Here is a 22,784-nt window from a genome sequence, read left to right as displayed (position 1 = left end):
AAACTTCAATCCCTATTTGGCCACTCCACATTATATTAAATGAGCTGAAAAGTCCTGCAAATAAAATCAGAACATGCCAGGTTAGGATTAAAAGCACAACTGGAATGTGAAAGGTGCAATAGTTCAGGCGTTTTCTTACGATTATTTTGAATATCAATTGTAAGGCTGCGTTTCCAGAGACAAAGCGGACTTGTTATAGTTGTAACAACAAAAACATATTAGGTTTTCCTTAAAAGACGGCCTAATAGATTTATAAAATGATTAAGATTCATGCTGATTATTTTCCTTTCGTTTGACTCATTGTTCCAGCTCTAACTGCAACATTAGCGTTATGCTCCAGCACAGACAACAACTTCTCTGCCAACTCTGGATTAATCTGCCACGCCTAAAAATAAATATCAAGGCAGGAAACACCATTTGTAAATAGTGTATTGTTTTATAACCCAAACCACGGCATTATGATTTGATTATTTTACTGTGGCAGTTAGATGATGTTTAAGTGACTCTACTACTGCTGAAGCCTGGAGAGTAAACTCCTCCTGATTACAGTCATCAAAGAAGGCCAAAAACAGTCATTTGAAAGACTGAGAGAGGAAGGTACAAGCCACATTTCCAAGAATGATCTCCCCAGACTGAAGAGTTCACTTCATTAATGTCCGAACATAAAAACGCAACCATCAGTTCCTTCCTGAAATGTCAACGGACTTTGCATTACTCCAGGGTTCTTTATTCCTCGCCTTATTCTCATAAGCAAGAACACGGAGCTGAGGAGGGTTAACGGACATGATATGTATCACTATGTCGCTCGCATCAAAATCCACATTAAAACAAGTGACACAATGTTTAGCCGCTCATATAAGGCACGAAACACAAGACATGACATGTCTTCCTGAAGCAGGATTTGCTGTATCAGTTTACACCAACAGAGCAGCGCTTCGATATCAACAGTGAATACCAGAGTTCACGGTCCAGGTCTCTCCGGCCGGGGGAAATTCCATATGGCTGCGAAACCTGAACAGAGGGGTATTTGGTCTAAAAACTGAAAGTGACAGCAAATAAATGAAATAAAAGAAAGCAAGAAGACAAGGTCAGGGTAAATCATGACTGCTTACTTAAACGGGACAAATGGAAAGAGGTTTTTCTAACACTAAACATAAGGTATGATCACATAGCTAATAAATACAAACAAATAATAATACACTGCCTACCTAAGGTTTTACACAAAGGAGTAGATCTTAAATTTGTGAGATTTAAGGGTGTAAAAACTCGCAATAGCAGTTCTTGTGATCATTTTACGAATCTAACCAATTTTGTGTTCATATTTTACATACTATACAAATATTAGTGGCAGACAGTGACTCAGATTGCACAAAAAGTAGTGCGATACAGGACTGTGATCAATTTAATTACAAATAATAGTGTGTTCTGATTGCCTAAAATCGGACCATTCCTCATGTAATCTACTGTAAGACTGAATCTACAGAGGAGGGGACAGAGCAGGAACTTCTCTAGCGACGTGCATGGACAGCTTCTATCCACAGATCATGCCTGGTGCTCACGGTGCTGAAGTTTAACTGACACACATGAGGCACCTTAATACTTCTGCTGCGTTATTTTAACAACACTTACGCACTCCTCCGAACTAGGAGGATCCCTTCATCAACCTTTGACCCTGAGTTAAGTGTTAACTTTCCACTAAATCAGGGCGCACCTGCTGTTTCGAGATCTTTACAAGGACTGACAGGGGTTTAAATCCAGTGGAAAAACCAACCACTCCAGCAACACTTCTGGAGGAAAATCTGAAAAACCTATTTGTTGTCTTTAAATGTGCTGCATTCTTGTTTTCTTGTAAAGCATTTTGAGCGGCCTCTGTTGAAAAGTGTATCAAAAAAAGTGCTGAATAGCTAAAGCTTTTTACATTTTCTAAGTATAAAAAAAAACAACTTTATTGACAGTTTTGCCGGTGTTTTATGAAACCTAATTGTGTCATAAAAAGTCTCCTAAAACTGTTGGCCACTATGACATTCACATGCTGTAAGATTGTTAAGCAAGCATGACAACATCTTGCTGGATCTTGAAGAATTTAGGGCTGCCCTAAAGGAAAAATGAAAGAGTGGGTGACTTATGAGCAGCGTCGAAACAAAACCTGATGAGGTAAGTCTGTCTGAAGGTTTTAGAGTGGAAAAACATGTTGCATTGCTGGCCAAAGCAAATGTAACTCTGCGGCTGAAACATTACTGAATCCCATCTGTCAACACCACAGCAATGACCTTTATTCATTTAAATTCATTCACAAACAACTTACTATTTGTCCTTGAAAAAATACTTTTTTTGCCTAAAAATTGACAGACTAAGTCCTGCAGTACATCTTTCAGCAGATGTTTTACAGGTGTGTTTTTTTTTTAATATAAAACTGTAAAATTATGACAAAGCTGGAGGATTTTCCAACACATACTGAAAGTACTCCATTTTCGATGACTGTGTGGAAGTCACCTGGGCTCCCTAACAAGCAAACCCAGCCCACAGGACTAGAGTTCATAGAGAGATAACAAGCTAATCCTTTTAACCCTGTGTGAGAGCAAACTGAGCAAGGCTTTCTTACAAGAACTCTGTGCTTCAGGCCTAAACATCAAAAACTGTCCTCATAAAAACAAAAATAAATGACAGCATTTCAAAAAGATAAGAAAGACAACGCCTTGATCTTGTTATCATGACAGTCTCTCATATCATTTGACAATACGTTTATTTATTCTGCAACTCCTAAGCTGTCTTCCCCTCTCAAAACCAAATGGAAAAGACAATCATTTGCAAAGAAGTTGTTAAAGTTAGTGGAAACTTGAAGAACCCCAGACCTCTCCCCCAGGCAAATGCATGACTTTTAAGACTGCACACAAGACTTTTTCTCACAGTACAACATTTAAAGAGATTCAAATCCACTCACGCTTTGTTGCATTGATGAGGTTCTTCCCATCTTTGTACAGTTCTTTGATAAATCTGTTCGTTTTGTCCAGTTCTGCTTCATGAGACTTTATTTTCTCCCTGAAGCTGGGGCTGTCCAGATAGCATTCACTGAATTCCAGCGGGTGTAGCCCCATTTCTGTGACAGATTGATAGCTTCTTTTTTCAAGAACTGGGCGAAAGGACGCTGACTTTGAAGCGCTTAAAACAACTAGCTTTCACTATCAAATTGCCGCTCTTTCAGCTGGCAGTTGGTTTGAAGTGCAGCAGATAAAGCATAGCTACGTGTAGCAGCAGCAGCTAACGATTACTAGCATGGTAACTTCTGACACAGGCGCATGGGTGTTGTTCCACTGTTGTCAAGTAACGAAAAGAACAGCTAACAGGTATAACGGTTAAAAGGTGATAACGATACGCTGTCGGGTGAAGTGTTCATGGGAAGTCAGCTCACAGGAGTTGTCAGAAAGTCATGGTAGCTGTATCCCGTTTTTCCTTGGTCCATCAAATGTACTCCACCTCACCAAGTGACAGATTGAGAAACTCTGCTGACATCTGTGTGCGTGTAGCAAAACTTCTGACAAAGAGTGCGCAGTTCTAGAAGATGATTCCCTCTAACCTACTTCCGCCTTCGCTTCGCTTAAGAGTGAGCGCTGATTTACAGCGCGACATCTTTCAGCAGTGATATATTTTGGGGATATTTTACTTTGGTAAGATTAACAGAAACAAACTGAAACAAAAAACACAATTACATTTTACATTCAATCTATTCTAATCTAATCTATAATAAAATAAATATGTATGTGATTGGTGGATAAATGTATCAAAATATAATGTAATGATAAGTAACTTACACATAGAAGGACTAAGATTGGTTTCCTATACAAGAAATATAATTACCAAAATATTAACATATAAATTACAATATCAACTTTAACAATAACAAATATATTTTAAAAACCTGTAACAAACAATATATAAAATGTTCCTGTTTTAAATTGAAGAGCTAGGAAGAGCTGTATACAAATATATACTAGGTAAGCCATAAAGAACACTAGAGGCTTAAACTTAGAGGCTAATTATAATAATAACAATAAGTATGAAGAATAGAATAAGATAAGTGTCACTTTGCTGATATCTTAGTTGAATAACAACAACCCATGGTCCCATAGGACCCATAGGGCATATGATCGCGCTGCATTGTCAGACACAGCAGCTAACTACAAAGACACACTGGCGTAAAGTATACCCCCGCAGCCCCCGCGAGGCGGGGGGGCCCCGGCCCCCCTCATATGAGAACGGGCCCCCTACCTCTATACCCCAAAGCGGCCGCCGACAGCATGTTAGATTTCTACTAGAGCGGCCGCGGCCGGCCGCAATTTTGAAAGACACTACATGAAATAATACTGCGCCAGTGGATACATGAACAACTTACTTTTATTTTGAAACATTATTTTGAGTAGGCTAGTAGTAAGGAGGCCGTGGCAGGTGGCGGTGGGGGGCCCCAGTCTAAGTACCTGCAGGGGGGCCCCAAGTGCTTGTGTTACGCCAGTGCAAAGACATATGACATATAATGCATGCTAGTTGATAGGCCCCTTTCAGATACCAAGAATAACTAACATAACACGTGTTTCAGAGCCCTCTATGGCAGTGGTTCCCAACCAGTGGGGCGGCCCCCCCAGGGATGCGCGGAGCTTTTGCAGGGGGGGCACAGCAAGGCAAATGGATGAGGCAACAACAAATATGGACAAGAAATAACAAATTTATCATGAAAATTGCACATCGGTAGCCTGTTTATTACACACAATGAGTTAAATTTGCATATGTAAGGGCCCAAAAAACCTTCTACATCACACAGATCACATCACTCACAAGAAAACTGCTTGAAATCATGCATTGACATCAAGGTTGAGGGGAGTGGGGGGGGCTTTATGTGATTTAAGGGCCCTTTTCTGATATTAGCGATGAATAACATTCATAAGCTGTGGTTCAGGGGCCCTATATGACCTATCATATGCCATTGTATGTAATTTGAGGGGGGGGGGGGGCTTTAACGTATAAGGGATGAATTAATTACACAACCCGTGACATATGATTGAGGGGCCCTATTGAGATATATTACATAATATAACCTATGTTAAATGGCTTCAGGGCCCAATTCATTTTATTATGTTGTAGAGACAATATTGAAATGGTAGCGCGGAGGCTTGGGCTTCAGGGCCCCCTTGGCTCTTGGGCCCCTGGGCCTGGGCCCGGTAGGCCCGTGCAGTAATCCATCCTTGATCACAAGGGACCAAATAGTGCTGCATGGACTTCAGAGAGGAACCTTCGGCACTGCCTTTGACTCTGTCAGTTAGATGGATCATCAAGAAAAAGTGGACCTTGATAACAAAGCTGTGCGGAGTATAGGGTACCCGTCCCTTGAGGCCATTTTCAGTCACAGTAGCAACCTAACCTGGGTAAATAACTTCCACAAATATAATCAAAACAAGTATATTCACAACATTTTTATTCTTTATAATCTATCACCCTTTCATTTTAAAGTGGATCGGCTGCTCTTATTCTGTCTCAGTCTTAAGGTCTCATCAAATGGGTTTTATTATGAGTATATCTTGGTATTATTGTTTAGGTTATTTTACTGCAGAGGCGTGTCCTCATATCTGGAGCACTGGACTAAACAAAAATTCTAGTGCAGGATGATAGCGTTCATCCTCAATCTGAACATACACATACATAGCCACAAAGGCACATGAACAGGCTCATTGCCTCCTTCTATTTTTTTGTTTGGGGTTGGCATGGGTGGGAACAATCCCGGTACATTGTACTCTTTGATTGAGTTTAAACAGTCTTCTGTCATTGGTTCCATGAGGAAAATCTGAGGCGGGAACAACTACTTTGGCATTCTTTTCTAATTAAATAAGGATATTGTTATTTCACGTGTTTTGTTTTCTTTATAAACAGTTATTATCGTGGTTAATACACCCTAATTGTTACTTCAAATATATTAATCCTCTTAAAAATTTCGTCCACGGAACCTTGTCTGACTACATGTTTCTGCCGAGTCGTTTTACGGGCGGACACGTACCTTGTTTAACGGTAGACGCAATGTGATTTTATTTACACTTTTAATCAACACCTCAGCGTTGAGACGTAAATATAAAAATATTCTGTACACTATTTTTGACATGTTGTTAACCTATCGTATCCGCTGTAGGAACATATTTTCAGCATGTGAGGTAACGCTGGGCTGCTGACAGGGGAAGGATTATAACGATGCTAACGATTTTATTGGAAGCAACTGTAATGTTATCACGTTAACTAAACAGCAGTGATATTATCCGTGTGTCTCCATCCCATAACTTACCCCAGCCTGTGATCTAAAACAACACACAGTAAGTAACATGCTTGTTAAGTACTAAGCTCTTTTTAATGTATTTGTGTTAAGGTACATCCATTTTTACGTAATGTATCCTAATCACGTTGAAGTTATTATGGTTATGAATACTCTACGCAAATGTGATATATGTCGAAGCCCATTTGCAGGAAAAGAAAAATAGATTAACCTATATTTGGCCGATTAATAAAAAAATCAATTTGATTATATAAGGAATAGGTCAAGTTAAAATGTTGTTTATTGAGCACATTCAAATCCTAAGTCAACCAAAGTGCGAGGAAATAAAACCTTGCACACCATTTAAAACAGTTCATAGCTGCAATAAAAATGTAAATCCTTACTGATGTTAGATCATAATGACTTGAACTGAATATTTTTGACAACTCAGAGAGTCAAACGTTTAGTTATAGTACCTCACACCTTATGGACCACAAGGTTCAATACAGAGTAACATGTGGTGTGCTGTAAGTTGTAATATCACACATAATTCCACTCTCCTTTTTTGTGATAGGAATGCCTAATGCCAGTGCAAGGCCGAAGCATGGCAGGAGGACCCGCAGGCGACGCAGAGAGGACCCAGCCAGGAACGAACTGGTCTCTAGTTCTCTAGAAAGCGCCCAGCAGTGCCTATTCAACCAAGACTATGGAACTGCGTTTGTGCACTACCTTCTGGTCCTCAACCTGGCGCCTATGTTTAAAGACTTTGCAAGGGTAATGACCGTTTACACTACCTTGAAAACCCATCTGTGTGCATTCACTGCCAAACATTCTGCATACATACCCACAACCGTACACACAGCAGCAGTAGTAATCTTGTGACATTTATCTTCCAGGAGTCCTTCAGGTTCACTCTCTTTAAATGGACAGAAGAGCTGGACTCTGTGGGCCGCATTCAGGAACTCTTTGACTGTTATGAACAGGCACTGGAACTGTTTCCTGCTGATGAGGTTATCCTGAACAGCATGGGGGAACACCTTTTCAGGTATGTTCCTCATCTACATAAACGGGATCATTGCGTAGATAAATGTATTATTAAAGTAGGCCAACATTTCTGTTATTACAAGGCATAGTATAACTTTATATCGTTTGGATAGATGGCCCAAGACCACCAGACCCGGACCAGTTTTATCCCACCTGCCATAACACTGTTAAACTTGTTAGCTCTGGAAGAGTCTCCACTTACTTATGATTAAAATATTGTTTTCTTTATCTATTTTTTCCAATATATATTAGGTTTATTGTATATTGCATTGTTGGGGGATCCTGGAACTTAAGATTTTCATTGTCAGCAGCTAATCTTTAGCTATTTTCCATATAACAATGCTTTTGAAGTTATATACTTATACAGTTATTGACTATAATGTGGCTTTCCTTGTCTTTTACAGAATGGGCTTCAGAGATGAAGCTGCAGGTCATTTCCATAAAGCCTTGAAGCTGAGACCGGACTATCCAGAAGCCAGGGAGAACTTCTACCGTGTGGCGAACTGGCTGGTGGAGCGCTGGCACTTCTTAATGCTGAACGACCACGGGAGGAACAGGAAGTACCAACAGGCCATTCAGAAGGCTGTGCAGAGCGGCTGCAATACTGTACTGGACATCGGTACTGGCACTGGCATCCTCGGGTAAGAGATTTTCCAGTTGGAAAGTTTTCATATTTAAGTCATTGGGTTTGGGAGATGTATGATAACCTTGTTCTGATTTCCTGATTCTCTCTGGTTAGTATGTGTGCAAAGAAGGCCGGGGCTGCTGAGGTGTACGCCTGCGAACTGTCCAAGACAATGTATGAATTAGCCTGTGAGGTGCTGACAGCTAATAAAATGGATGATAGCATCAAGATCGTCCACATGAAGTCTTTGGAGATGGAAGTGCCAAAGGATATCCCACAAAAGTAAGTTATTCCAAACATATTTTACATCAAATGTGCAAACACCAGCTTTTATCTTTGTTTGTGCTTCTATGTAATGCAGGCCTATGTTTAGGAGTAGGAGAGCAACATCTCATGTTTTTCTATTCAATGTTTTGTTGTTCTTAGGGTTTCCTTGGTGGTGACAGAGACGGTAGATGCAGGATTGTTTGGAGAGGGCATCATAGAGAGTCTCATTCATGCCTGGCACCACCTACTGCTGCCTCCACAGGTACAGTCAATTTATGAACACACACAGAGGACAGGAAACAGGACTCCAGTTGCCACTTGCAATATTAATGTAGCTACAGTATCAGTTCTTGGTATCCAAAGTCTATTGGCGTTTGCTAGAGTTGAACACCCAAAGAGGTTTTTGTTAAATGGTCACAGTTAAGCGTGTGGGCTTATAAGAGACAGAGAGAACCTATTAACTATAGCCTTAGAGTAGTCCTTGTCAACTTGTAAGGTACATTTCTTAAAGGTTATCCACAGGAACTTTGTTTTTAAACATCCAGCAAAGTGCAAGTTAGCAAAATGGGGCAAGTTCCATCATACCTGAGTTTAGAGTTTACCATTTCACTGATTCACACACAGTAGCCAGGTTAATGATACATTTATCATAATATAACACTGATTTTGGGTTGTGGGTTAACGTGTAGTCTCATTTAAAGCACATGTTTTTGTTTCTGAAGAGAGGCGAAAATGAGACCCAGGATCAGTCTGAGACAGGAAGGGTGATCCCAGCTGGAGCCACTGTGTTTGGGATGGCTGTGGAAAGCCTCGAGATCCGCAGACATCACAGGTAGGCCCGGAGTCCATCTGTATTATAGAGAGTAGGCTGTGAGTGTCAGATATAATATGTTTTTTTCATTCAGGCTCTGTGTGTCAGAGGTGGGCAGTCTGTCCATAGCTGCAGCCGGGGAGCTCCGCAGTCCAGTGAGTTGCAGCCCTGAGCCTGACGACTCCATGGAGCCGTACACCACAGAGAGACTCAGCAGACTGCCCGGGGGGTATAAACCTCTCACTGAGCCATTCACTGCCCTCAACATAGATTTCAACAATGTGCAGGTGAGCTGAAACACGTGCTGACCAACTCAAATAATTTCATGTGTTTTGACTTTACCTTATTTTGCATGTTCTTTGTTTCTCATATGCAGCAGTGTAGTGTTACAATGTAGATATTCAATACCATGTTTGATACCACAGGGAAAATGACAAATTAAGGGCATTAACTTTTACATTTTTATTTAAAGTTAGACAATGACAACATGTCTTTCCTTGGCTAGCAGCAGAGAACAGCAGAATGACTATAATGAACACTGCACAACAATAATTATATACATATGACAGATATTTAGCCTTTAACAAGTATTGTACCTCTTGTTGATTGTTGCATTAATATTGTCATGTTGAAACAATTCATGTGTCTATATATCCCAGTAACAAATCCATTGTTTTTTTCCCCCTATTCCGTCCTCTGTAGGAGCTGGAGGGGCTGAGCTCCAGGGAGGTTCAGCAGATCCGCCTGCCCGTCACTCAGGAAGGGGAGCTGGACGCTCTGGCGGTTTGGTTCCAGCTCCACCTGGACGAGGACAGCAGTCTGTCCACCGGACCAGAGGAGGACACCTGCTGGGAGCAAGCCATCTACCCTGTCCACAGCACCAAGGGTGAGACTCAATGGCAGAGATCTACGTGCGTTGTCTTGTGTGTAATGAGCATGGTCCATTTGTTACAGTGTGGCCAGGAAATACTCCTTTAATTATTTGACTTTTAATAGGTTTAGCATGATTAGAATAGCTGCAATAAAGTGTATTTTAGTATCAGCTCAGCTCAGCTTGCATTGTCTGCTCTGATTCATCCTGCATTTCCCTGTGACATCAGATGAGGGCAGTGTATGTTGTAGACTACATAGAGTATCCAATATTTGGAGGAAATAATCATCACTACTATTATATACTACAGCCTGAAGTTAATTTGGACCAAGATTATTCTTTTTTTAGCCAATCTCCATGTGCTAATGGGGTGAATAATTTACTGTTATCACAGGATGATAGTATTTTAAAGAAAAAGTGTATTACCTGCACATACTCTTATCACCCCTGCTTTGTTCTTTTTTAAATATTCTACATTTTGGTCCCAAAGACCTTTCTCAAGGATGAAAGTACATACACATTAAGCTCCTTGAATGCCTTTAAACCTTGACAATTACTTTAATTTTAGTTAGCTATAGTTTAGTTATCACTAAAAATGAAAATACATTTTAAAACATTCATTGTGAGGACCAATTAATGAAATACACTATGCAAATTAAATCTAACACTCATTTCCTGATCACTTTGAGCTATTTTACCAAAGTGAAACTGATAATTATTATGCAACATACTTAAATTGGTAAGAATTGCAAAAAGTTTTCCTTAAATAATTAAGTCCCAATGTCCCTAAGATGACAGTATACTCTTTACTGGCTGTCATCCTAAGTCACTGTGAACCTAATAGCCAGCGACGTGAGGTGACATGTTCCAGTTGGCTGTGCGGTACATCCTCTCTCAGACGGGGCTCAACAGCATCTCACCGCGCTGCTAATTAGCAGAGGCAGCGCCGAGGGAGTCGCCACCTTTCCCGGTGATCACCAACATCCGTTTCCCGGTCGCTGTGACGTGTGCTCCGTGATCGCCTGTGACACTCTTTAGTGTTCATGAAATTCTTATAGGCAATAAATATGCATTTTCCCCAAATGCTTCTGACGAGCGGCGCACTGACATGAAGACATGAACAGATGTTATTCCTGCAGGAATCCTTCTGGGCCCCCCCCCCCTCCCTCTGTGCAACCGATCCCCTGAATCTCATTTCTCTGTTGGGCTCACTCTCCCGTTATGCTTCTCCTGCTTCCCCCTTCAGTCTCTGTCTCTAGTTGAAATTGTTTCAATTGTCAAGGCCATTTTATTCATATAGCCCAAAATCATAGATTAGCCTAAAGGGGCTTTACAATCTGTACAGTATATGACATCATCTGTCCTCAGACCGGTGTCAGATTAGCATTTATAATATCAGAAGCATGACATTATGAATAATTATGTTGCTTTGCATTTATCTAATTTTTTTCTGCCTTTGTTTCTGTTATTTCAGGTGTTGTTTAACCTTTCTTTTCTTAAAATACATTTTATAAGAAATACAGAGACTTTTTCTATAGTAACCTTTTTTAAAATTGTATTAAGAACAAAAAGCTGTAGAACTTTAAACTTAACATAATAATAATAATAAAAATAAAATACCTTATTCAAGAAATCTGGCAGTTTTTTTAATTTACATTTCAACCTTTTGATAAAAAAACAACAAATTAATTAAATTCCAATGTTATAAAGCTCACTTGCTTATGGCCACATGGCAAATGCTTTTTTGGTACAGTTAATTAAATTCTCTAAAACTGAGTGCATCAGAGTTGTTAGCAACGCTCCAGTGAGGTTCACACAGCTCCAGTGTAATCAGACTCAGTGTTTTCTTCTTTTGATCCTTTACAGGTTTTGTCCTGAAACCTCAGGACGAGCTGGTGGTTGAAGTCTCCTGCAGAGACGCCTTCCTGCGCCTCTGCAGTGTCGCTGTGCTGAGGGACGGGCATGAAATCTGTCTAGACACACTCCAGGATTCTCAGGACACTGAAGACCCCGTTTCAAATCAAACCCCAGAGGCAGAACTGTGCAGTGCACTGGCCTGTCTTCAGACTGACCAGAACCAAACGAAAGACTTCTGCATGCTGGAATGTTCAGAGATGGCCCTCCTGAACAATCTGGAGTACCATCAGAGTTTCAGCAGCGCGCTCTCCAAACTGATATCCCAGCTGAAGGTTAAATGCCAAAACAAAGAGCCAGGATCAGGTGTTCAGTCCGGCCTCGCTGATTCTCCTGACCTGCTCTTCATCCTCGACGTGTCAGAGGGCTTCTCTCTGCTCTCCCTCATCGCTGCCAGCCATGGACATGTAAAAGCATTCAGCTCTGTGGAAAAGGTAAAGCAACAGGAAGTCCTAAAGAGACTGGCTCATTCCAATAATGTCCCCGAGCAGCATCTAGAGTTCTGGCTCAACAACATGGAAGATGAGCAGGGGATGCTGAAAAGGCCATCCAGGGAGAAGCTGTGGAGCGCCATCATGCTGGACTGTGTGGAGACGTGTGGTCTCATCAGACAGAAGCTGATGGAGAAAGCTTCCCTGGCCCGGTGAGGAGAAGCAGCCAATTTTGATAATTTAACTTTGTGTTGTGATACGTGTCTATGAATTTTAGATTTAAATGTCTTTCTATGGTCTATGCTAGGTGTTTGCTGGAAGACGGAGGAAGTATTTTTCCTGCAAAGATTGTGGTGCAGGGGATTCTGGTGGAGTCAGACACGTTGCTGCTGGAAAGTGCTGTCCAGGGTCAGGAGCCGACGCTGGGATTCAACATCGCTCCATTCATCAACCAATTTACTGTAAGTAGAGCTACGAACGCTATTATGTATCAAGGTCAACATATTTGTGGTTTTAACTTTGCCTTACTTGGTGAAGATCTTCACTTTTGTAACTTACGGTCATTTCCAAGTTTGCTTTAGACTTTGTAAATACCACTTGACCCTATTTTGGATTATTTCCTTTTGATTTTGAGAGAATTACAGAGAATCGAGCCCATTAACAAAGTGAAAAGCAGAACAAATGATGATGGAGCAGTGCTCTGCATATCATAAGGTGCAGCAATTTCATTCATATTTGTTAAACATGTGTTTTAAATGGAAACACTATTTAAAAATGATTTCTGCACAGGGAAAAATCTACTTTGCAGTTGCTGAAAATATGACATAAAAGCTGATGTTCTGCAGTGTTACCAGGAGTTTCTAAACTGATCACTTGAAATTAGCATATTTTTAATTTCAAACTAGATTGTTCTTGATGAAAAGGTTTAAGATATGAAAAGATGGACCTTTATTTATTTATGTCACGGCAGCAACAGAATAAGAAGAAACACAGATATTACACATGGAATACACACGGGAATAAAAGTAATCAAAGTAAAATGGGATACAGCATCATCTTTACTGAGGACGATCCATAAGATCTATTCTTACTGAAAAGTGGTTTTAAATATTATGGAAATAACTCAGAAATAAGGAATCACGTTGTATAAAGTGAAACTTTGTCCGTCTTCATAACACAAGTTGCGAAATCTTACTGTTGTACTTCTCAGCCTGCTCATATCTTGTATTCTGTCTCATGTTCCTGAGGCAACAACAGTCAATACTGCCAGTTTTCACATGCGCTGTGTTTGTAAGCTTGCATCATTCTCATTTAGTCTGCCCATTAGTGTGGCTTCTGAGTTGGTTAACTATGATTGACATATAGTGCAATACTATAAAGGTGTAAAAACTAGTTGTTGTTGGGTTTCCCACCATGTACGGGTTGTATTGTGTTGAACGAGGTATTTCACTTGGAATACTAAGGTCCAGGACTTTGTTTTGTGTTGTGCACTCCTCTTTGATGTTTGCTTCCCAGCTGCAATATAGAAGCTGCAAAATCCCTTTGAATTCTTTTTCTTTATTTGGTCTGGAAATGATCTTTTTTTTCCAGCATCATGTTTGTGCTCTAATTTAGCATGCCCCACTCGGGACGGCCGTTTGTTTTAACAGATGTCGTCTTTGAAGCCCTCAGTGGAGGGCACTTTCTAGCACAACTGTCACACAAGACACAACACACAGCTTGGCCCAAGACATTCCTACCTGAATCCATCAGTATACATTATGTCAAGCACATCAAACAGAGAGCTCTGAGCTCTACACAAACTGTGACAGGCAGGAGGAAAGACTCTTTTGTTCTGCAGTAAAGGAAACTGTGACTCTTTCTCTGCTGCCACTTTGGTTCCTACCTCAGCTTTTAAGTGTGTTGCCCTGCGGCCACGGCCTGTTTAACAAGTTGTCAAGAGTTCAAGGTAGAAGATTTGTTTTCCAGCATTAATCAGAGATTGAGTGATTATCCACTGACACTGGCAATTAAACTCTAATGTGGATAAGGAATGGTTTGGGAGAAAGAGTGCCAAAAAACTGTGAGTCTGCAGCAGTGTGTCTCTGGGTTTATGATGTACATTACATTTTATTTAGCGGATCATTTTATCCAAATCTACAAAAACTGCATTCAACAATAAGGGTACAGTGTCAGAAAAGCAAGAATCCCCTAGATAAATGATCTTCAAATAAGCTCAACCTTTTTGTTAGAGTATGAAATTGTAAAATAAAGCCACAAAAATCAAGTATTTTTACTTATTTACTTCAATGAAGCAGTGTTCCTTGTGTTGATTTTATGAAGCACATCCAATCCTTCACTTATTTGAAGGTTGTGGCAAACTGAACATCAGGAGCACCTGTTTTGTTTTACCTCTGTCAGGTCTACTTCCCTGGTCTTTTTATTGGTTTTCATATTATGTAGTTCCTTATTGATAACGTCACCAGATAGGCTTTTCTTTTATCTGCTGAAAACACCTGACTAACTCTGCTTTGATCCTTTCTGTCTTTAGGTACCGGTACATGTGTTTTTGGACTTCTCCACACTGGAGTGCAGGCATCTCAGCGAGTTTGTGGAGCTCTTTGTTCTGGACCTAATGGAATCCACCGCCAACTACACCAACAGAGAAGTAAAGGTAGGACACCAGAAGCCTAATGTGTGCTGCCGTTGTGATTGGTATTCAAATAATTAAACTCTTTAAAAAGGCCTTCTTTTTTATTTAAAGTACTAGGGTTAAACAGTCCTGAACTGTTGAACCTTGAATTTATGACTGTCCAAACCAAACCCCCCCCCCCCCTATAAAAAAATAAAAGGTTCAATTCTGGTACAATAACATGCGTCACCAAAAAACATAGAAATCTGTCGTCTGTTCCTGAATATGTACTGTATTCATCTCCCTTAGACAAGCTTAACTTTTCTTTCCTCCTAAATGTTTGGGACTTTCAAGAAGATAGCCACATACAGCGATCTATCATGAGGTGCAATAAGAATTGATCCTATCCAAGCTTTCAACCCTAAACTATCTAAAATTAAAATGCTAAAACTATTTCTCTGGGTCGATTCAAAACCATGATCACATTTTGTAATCCAGCAGTCACTGTTTTTAACTTGCTATGTCAATTACAGGTCATTGCTGCAGCACACAATATATTAAATACATTAAGCTTCTTCTAAAGCAATAATCCCTATTTCCCAGGTCCAGGCTACATCTGCAGGCAGAATTACTGCGATTCCCTTCTGGTACCAAATCTACCTGGACCAGGAGATCAGCGTGAGCACCCTCAGCCAGAACTCGCACTGGAAGCAGGCAGCCGTGGTGCTGCAGCAGCCTCTGCAGGTGCAGGCCGGAGACTGGGTCCGCCTTGCTGTGAAGCTTCAGAAGAGTGCCATCTCCATATCAGCACACAGAGAGAATACCCCCGGAACAATGGAACAATAAGCTCTTAGTATTTTAGCAATTAAGTTTCATTTCAATGTATTTTATGCCTCAAATAGAGGCTCATAGGGAACTGCATTAAGCACTATGCATTGATTTCTCTGGTTACAAGGTTCAACTTCTGTAGCGCCATTTTCCATTGATGTAAAACCTGTCTTAAACTTTTTTTCCGATACACATGGGATCTGTCTTGAGCTTTAGTAGAATCCTACATGAGCCACACCACCGCATAATCACACCTTAAAGCATCTGTAACAATAAACCTTTAAATCGTGTTTTTATTTCTAAATTGTGCCATAAAATAATAGGACATTTATCATTTGTACTTATGAATATATTATTTGTAAGTATATCAATATTATAGATGTCCCTCGATTATGGAAACTGGTGTTTCTGTAAAGATGTATGTTGCTGTCAATAAAAAAAGTTCAAGAATTAATGTCAATTTCTTAATAAATGCAAGACAAAATCATTTGGAAAATTGTTGTTTATCTGATTTATTGCAGAGACTGTCAGAGAGGGAATTAAGTCAAAATGTGGAACCATTTACATCAGCTCTGATGTAATCCTGTCAGTTTTATTGGAAAACAATAATTCCTTAAGGCAGTGTGCTTCAGTCGGACAAGCTGCAGATTAAGCTGATATTTCTATACAATTACATCTTTTCAAACTGATATCATACACTGTACATTAAATATCCCTGCTGAAATCATGTAACAATGATAAAAATCTTCAGAAAATCCACAGAGAAGACAGTTAATGGTGACTCCAGCTCAAATCAAAGGGTAACATCTCCTCAAATAAAACGGATCCTGGAATATAAAGGCTATATCGATGTAGTGGCAACAGTAGTTCCACGGCGCATGTAACAAGGCATCTGAAAGATTAGAGAACATGTTTTCTATGAAACATTTCAGTTTAGTGTATGCATTAAGCATTGTTGGGGAATTAACTAGACTGTGCTGATTGTAACAGTGATTGAATTGTGTTGTTGTCTAACACTCGGACTGTCCATCCTGTATACACTTGTTCGCTAAGAAATATATGGTTTTTTTATTCTGCGATGGCACATCTTTCAGCACTAGTCAGAAATGAATTTTTGCACTGAGACCGTTTAGTCGTAGCGGTGCATCATCAAAATGTGTTAATTCTGCTCTTTAATACACATATTTTACATAATAGGCCCAAAGAAATACAGGATTCTGGACATCTAATGTGCTTTAGTACCATAGATTCAGCAACGTAACATTACTCATTTCAATCGGTACCCCGTTAAATCCCTATAAAGTAAGATATAGAATAAAGAAAACATGAAGTAACATTGCATATTTCAATTAATCACATTTGAGGTTTGATTTGACTGATATGACACAAAAAAAGTAACAATTTCCCGTTTGGAAAAGATATTCATCCAAGCCTTGATCCGACTTCAGCAGGGGTTAACTGGTTTCTTATCGAAACTAACGCAACAGTTTGCTCCGAGAGACACATCGAGATGAAGTGGAAATATTTCCCAATATTAATGAATTTTAAAATCCTTCTTCTACTGTGGCATATAACTCCCATATACAACTAAACTGTATAAAATGCTTGCTTTCTACAAGTCATTTGGTGCCATAACTTCACTGAACATTCCTGGAGCTGTCAATGGGAGAGAGGTCCATCTGACTTTGCATTTATTTGCAAACTTCTACTATTACTTTGTTGATGTGCCCTTTAAACAACGGATTATTCAATACTGCATCAGAACAGTAACGTCTGAAGTAACATGGCAAGGCTGTAATTGGGTCCCGCCCAACAATGTCTGATTAGTAACATCGGCTGTAATGATAGGCTAGGTGATCACAATGAGATCTGCCTCTGCCGGTTCTTTGGTTTGGTCGGACCTTTCCCCATCCTGGCTTTCTTCAGGATCAGCCTCAAATCCTTCATCCCACGGGGCTGAGCTGAGCCCAGCGGGCGCCGACCGGGAGTGCGGTGTGAGGGTCCTGCCAAGACCCTGATACTGACCATTGGGAGACACAGGGTGTGCTGCTGCTTCTGTGATGGCATCCTGGGAGGCCGAGGAGAGCAGGCCAGATCGCTCCCCGTCTTCCTGCACCTCACCGAAGTAGGACTTCCTGGGGCGACCCATAACTGTTCTCCCTGTAGATAAGGACACAAACAAATCTTCACTGTCTTCTCAATGTTGGAGAATATCCCACAGATAATTTCATTTACAAATGTGCAAGCACTCTGGTACTCAGGTGGCACATACCAACATTGCGGACTTGTTCGGAAATGTCTGCCCTGACATCAGAAACGTCCCACATAGCCATGAAAGAGTCAAAGCAAGAACCCTCCTCAGCCTCCTGGATATACGGCTTGTAGCTGAAGCTGAAGTGATGGGCAATGGCTGCCAGAAACATCTCCACACAGATAACAAAATCCTGAGAAAAACACTCAGTTGGTTAGGTTTTCTTTATGTGCTGATATTTAGACACTAAGATCAAACTCAGAACATTAAGTGATTCTCACACTTTAATATTCATCAATTACCTAGATTTGCTTTAACTTACCTGTAAGCCAGTAGCTACAGCCTCCACACTTTTCCAGTCCCATGTACTTTCCTCTGAGATAACGCCCGCTTTCACCAGCAAGGCAATGAACACAGCTTGCCTAGAAGAGTTAAAAAATACCCACTCATTAGCTAGTATATACATCACAGACCCTTGTTTGTAGGTCCAGAGACTGCACGTTTACTTCACCAACATACATCATTTACAAAATTAAGGTAAATACAACTCAAAGTATTTTTTTCCAAAATGTCAAACTCATCATTCATTTTGAACAATTACCAGAAAGAGACGAACACCACCATTTTGACACATAGGAATTTGCCCACTGGCTTGATTGGACCTAGTTCTTCTCTCAGAGCCCGGTAGAACAGAACCAGGCAGTACATGGCAAACTAGATCAAGAGAAGAAATCTATTTCAAAATACGCAATTTTAAAACATGCATATTATCTTTTATTGTAGTCCCAGACACAGTCTTAACTGAAACTCAAGAAGCAGTAGTGGCATTACCAGCTGTGACATATTGTTGAAGATGACCAGGTACGTCCACGCATTTTTCGAACTAAAATTGCCTTCATCATAAACTCCACAAAGCTGACAGATTCTAGGAAGGAGAAGATAGAGTCAAATCATACATCAGTTAAAATAGTGAACGAAAAGCCTAGATTAGAACCGTAGTATAAAATGAAGAGCATGAAGAGCACAGATTACTTACAAGGCAATCACTGTGGTGACGGGTCTTACTACGGTGTACTGCAACACTCCCAGTTTGCATCTCAACAGTAAAACCCTGCAGAGGAAAGGTTTGAAAAAATAATGCGTTTAACAACACCTGGATGAACTCAGTCAAAATCTATTCAACTTCAAATAAAACCCAATTACAAAAATGTGGATTGGGATGATGAAAACCTGATTTTCCACAAGATCCACATCTGATTGTAATTGAAGATCAGGATAAATAGATGGCACGCAAGCATGTTAGCCAAAAATAGCTGTTGCCTGACTGAGGCTAATCAGAAGCTGGTGAAGATTTCTTAACTAAAAACATCACGTTTTAGTTTTAAGTCCTTCTCATGTTTTTTTCTTTAAACTCTAAACACCTACTTGAAATGAAATAATATAAACAACATTGTTGCAAGGTTTTCATTTGTGCAAGAACATCAATAAAATACCAACAAAACGATTAAAATCCCTAAAGAAAAGCCAGTTAGATATCTAATTGTTAGCAATTCAAGCAGAGTGTAAGGACATACCACTATGGTCTGTAAAGGTGACATGTTTGGGCCAGAGGATTAAGGCATTCAATCGTTTTCCACCAAATCATTGACCAGTGTTGGTTGATCATTTGTATCTATATATGCGTGGTGGCTGCCACATAATAAGTGACATTTTGATGTATTCCCGTCCTTATTGTTAAAGTGACTAATTTTAAAAGGAAACATACTCTCCCATTGGCCAGGGCGGGCAGCAGCACAGAGGGGGAAGGTGTCTCTGCTGCTCCTGGGCCTCCAGCATTGACACCAGGCTGGGGTACTGATTCTCCAGGTAGTTCAGCAAGAAGGTCATGAAGTTGTAGATGACATAGGCCTCATAGCACTCTCTGCATGTGTCCACGTAAATTGCTATAGTGGGGTATTTTAATGCAATCCACTGCAAAATAAAGCATAAAAACATTACATGAAAAGTAATATTTAAGATAATTGTTCAGGGGAATGGCAATGTTGTGTTGGTGTGTTTTCCAAAGCAACAGCTAGTCTCTGAAAACATACATATGACACCTATATTTACGCTGTGTTCCAAAATAGATTTGATCATAATATACAAAACTTACACTGTCTAAGCTGTAGATGGGGACCATCCAAAGTATTCTGAAACACAAACAAACACAAATGACTAAATAGCACTTTCAGACGGTTGTTCATGATTGGCATGACTGCTGACATCTTTACCTGATGATAGGTTTCTGAAGCTCTGGCTGAGTGTAGTGAACCAGATGCTGCAGGATGCCCCATAATGATATGGGTATGGTCATGAAGACAAATATCCCAGCGATGAACCATGCTTTGTTATGAGTGCCAACCTGTCATTACATGGAAAGAAACAGACAACAAAGTTAACATCACTTATTTTTACATTTATGTAAAAGCAGTCCCACAGGCTGCTCCAACAATGCAACATAAGCATGCATAAGAAGATGCTGTAACATTTGGCAACATATTCATTAGATGTATCAATCGTTTGAACTGACCCCTGACTTCTGCAGTTCCCAGATGCACAGTGGAAGGACTACTAGTAGCAACAATATATAAAGCACGACGACCAGCGGCCGGATCCATCTTCTCCAGTTGCCACAGGAACAAGGCATGTTGACATGAAGACGCTGCAAGGCCTTTAGAAACTAGCTGCAGGTTTGCAGGTGACAAAACAAATGACCTAACGCTCCACACATTTGCCGTTAGCTTCGCATTGTTAAAAGGATCACGGAGACAAGGGACAACCCCTTCCTTGTGTTCAGGTACGTCGGCTCCTGCACTAATGTCAATTCACACTCGAGGAAACAGCTGCTCGATATTAACAGCTCATGTGACTCGATGTGTTTAAAGCTAGGTTGCTAACGTTAGCTACTCAGCTTTTCATTATGTAAACAAACAGAGCAGATGATCCAGTATGAACGGTTGAAAGTGCCTCAATGTCTACCGCAGTAAAACAAAACGCCAGCCTGGTATTTCAATCGTGGCTCAATTTCAAATACATTTTTTACAGTATTTGTTTTGGTTGCGATGTGAAAACTTTCCTAAAAAGTAATTGCCGTTGAATGTGTTCTTCCTGTTGCTTGCGTCATACGTAGTGACGGCAACAATCTGGAATCTGATTGGTGGAATCGAGCCAATCGCTAAAGAGAGATTGCTTTTCTATACTGACGTTACTTGGGGCTTGTTTTGTTTGCAATGATCACATGATCTGTGATATCGCCAGCAGATGGCAGTATAAGAATAAACAATTACCAGGATATGCCTAACATCTATTGTATTAGATTCAGACAGGGCCACATTTTTGCTATTTTATAGATCACATTTAGGCTATACAGACTTTGAAAATGGGGCCTTTTGTTTGGGCTATTTAGGCAATTAGTAGGTTGATAATGGCATTGAAATTCCATTTGAAAACAACAGGCCTAAGATGTTCTCCTACATCCAATTGTATTATCCACCCACCAATGAATCTTTGCTTCCTAATATATTTATTAGTTTGAATTTGAGGGCTTTTTTAAAGCCACTGAAAGTAAATGTTTGAGCAAAGTTGTTTATTTTAGTAGATCCAGTTGTGTACATTTCCCCTCTGTGGGACCATTGGGTTTTTGGGTTTTTACAAGAAAGCAGTATTATAGTAAATTATATGATTTTTTTTTTTCATCAGTTTCCTGTATATTTAGTTTGTTTGCCAAGATGACCAAATATTAAGATGAACAAACTGAAATTGTATACAGCCTGCACTTTGTGTTTGTATTTTTCTAATCTAAATCCTGCATTAACATGGTAATTAAGAATACCCATCAGAACCTCCTCCTCACCTTCCGCTCTTGTGTTCACGTGTGTGTGCATGTTAGAGTATGTTTGTGATGTGTGTCTTCCTGTAAAACGAGGGAGGCAGAACTTTCCTTTCTGTTGCTCCATGTCTCCACTGCCCCACAGTCACAGAAATCATTGGTTGTAGCAGGACAGATTGTTCATGAATTTTGAATGAATCCTTTTGGCTTTAATGAATTAAAAATAGTCTTTGCCACAAGACGTGCAAGCGAGTGCCATGGTGGATAGCTTGGAGGGATTGCCATGCAAAGCGGCACACAGGGTACAGCCATGTAAGGGCAGGGTAGATAAACATATGCTGTGTTTGATCAGACCCAAAACAGGTTTTAGCATAAAGGATGCGGCGTCCATTATGTCTCGTTGAATCATAGCCATTACTGGAGGGTGAAGTACGTCGTACAGTATGTTCCTTACGGAAACACACGTAGACAAGATAAGTAGAATGGATAGGTCTGAGGAATAATAATAATCAATGCACAACAAAGGAGGAGACTTACTGTCTGATTACTGAGATATAATGCATCAGCCAAAGTGCACCTCCTTTGTCAGAGGAATACACAAGTCTTCAATTGCTCAACAATGACTTATTTATCTTAATACGTCTGCCATAGGCCTTTGTGTCAGGAAATGTTCAAACTCACTGAGGGTGTTCGCTTCAGTTCATCTGTTCCTGAACAACAACATAAGTGAACATGAACAGCAGTTATTTAAAAGCAAGAGTCTCTTTAAACTATGTAGCTAACTAAAGCCTGATATAGCTTATTCCACTGTGCCAGAGACCTCCTTTTTTGTCCACAATATATTAAAATTACATAAATGAGCCACACCTTTTCAAGTTTTGAACACTGTAATGTAAGACAATGTAGCTTAAGTCCATACCATATACTATATACTGTCCTGCTGCATTAAATATCCACCAACTTCCAATGAGAAATCC

General features: G+C 40.1%; 3 protein-coding genes across 4 annotated transcripts in view; 1 reads left to right on the top strand and 2 right to left on the bottom strand.

Annotated features, from left to right (window-relative positions):
* The window catches only part of arhgap10 (Rho GTPase activating protein 10), a 43,822-nt gene extending 40,296 nt beyond the window's left edge, over nucleotides 1-3,526 (bottom strand). For both annotated transcript variants that reach the window (XM_063883854.1, XM_063883855.1), the window contains exon 1: nucleotides 2,942-3,526. In XM_063883854.1, coding sequence (XP_063739924.1) covers nucleotides 2,942-3,095 — 154 coding nt within the window. In that variant the 5' untranslated portion in view covers nucleotides 3,096-3,526. The remainder of the gene's footprint in view (nucleotides 1-2,941) is intronic.
* A 2,459-nt stretch (nucleotides 3,527-5,985) lies between these two features.
* Nucleotides 5,986-16,175, top strand: prmt9 (protein arginine methyltransferase 9). Its single transcript, XM_063884157.1, has 13 exons — nucleotides 5,986-6,347; nucleotides 6,861-7,060; nucleotides 7,183-7,331; nucleotides 7,735-7,971; nucleotides 8,070-8,237; nucleotides 8,382-8,484; nucleotides 8,945-9,054; nucleotides 9,128-9,320; nucleotides 9,736-9,919; nucleotides 11,771-12,461; nucleotides 12,557-12,710; nucleotides 14,780-14,902; nucleotides 15,464-16,175. Exons 2-13 carry the CDS (start codon nucleotides 6,863-6,865, stop codon nucleotides 15,704-15,706), a joined length of 2,553 nt encoding a protein of 850 aa, XP_063740227.1. The 5' UTR covers nucleotides 5,986-6,347; nucleotides 6,861-6,862; the 3' UTR covers nucleotides 15,707-16,175.
* Nucleotides 16,176-16,184: 9 nt separating this feature from the next.
* Nucleotides 16,185-21,105, bottom strand: tmem184c (transmembrane protein 184C). The gene is made up of 10 exons (XM_063884158.1): nucleotides 20,509-21,105; nucleotides 20,210-20,340; nucleotides 20,092-20,128; nucleotides 19,705-19,910; nucleotides 18,976-19,050; nucleotides 18,771-18,864; nucleotides 18,541-18,653; nucleotides 18,262-18,361; nucleotides 17,961-18,132; nucleotides 16,185-17,848 (listed from the first exon to the last, which is right to left on the bottom strand). Exons 1-10 carry the CDS (start codon nucleotides 20,623-20,625, stop codon nucleotides 17,538-17,540), a joined length of 1,356 nt encoding a protein of 451 aa, XP_063740228.1. The 5' UTR covers nucleotides 20,626-21,105; the 3' UTR covers nucleotides 16,185-17,537.
* Between the last annotated feature and the right edge of the window lie 1,679 nt (nucleotides 21,106-22,784).

The sequence above is a fragment of the Eleginops maclovinus genome, chromosome 5 (assembly GCF_036324505.1).
Source record: "Eleginops maclovinus isolate JMC-PN-2008 ecotype Puerto Natales chromosome 5, JC_Emac_rtc_rv5, whole genome shotgun sequence".
Lineage (NCBI taxonomy): Eukaryota > Metazoa > Chordata > Actinopteri > Perciformes > Eleginopidae > Eleginops > Eleginops maclovinus.
This window is presented reverse-complemented; position numbering and strand designations above follow the sequence as displayed.

Coding starts and splice junctions, on each gene's coding strand:
- prmt9 (XM_063884157.1), top strand. CDS start 6,863: ATGCCTAATGCCAGTGCAAGGCCGAAGCATGGCAGGAGGACCCGCAGG. Junction 7,972..8,069: donor ACTGGCACTGGCATCCTCGG/GTAAGAGATTTT, acceptor CTCTCTGGTTAG/TATGTGTGCAAAGAAGGCCG. Junction 8,485..8,944: donor ACCTACTGCTGCCTCCACAG/GTACAGTCAATT, acceptor TTGTTTCTGAAG/AGAGGCGAAAATGAGACCCA.
- tmem184c (XM_063884158.1), bottom strand. CDS start 20,625: ATGCCTTGTTCCTGTGGCAACTGGAGAAGATGGATCCGGCCGCTGGTC. Junction 19,911..20,091: donor CCATCTACAGCTTAGACAGT/GTAAGTTTTGTA, acceptor TTTATTTTGCAG/TGGATTGCATTAAAATACCC. Junction 18,362..18,540: donor GTGGTGTTCGTCTCTTTCTG/GTAATTGTTCAA, acceptor TAACTCTTCTAG/GCAAGCTGTGTTCATTGCCT.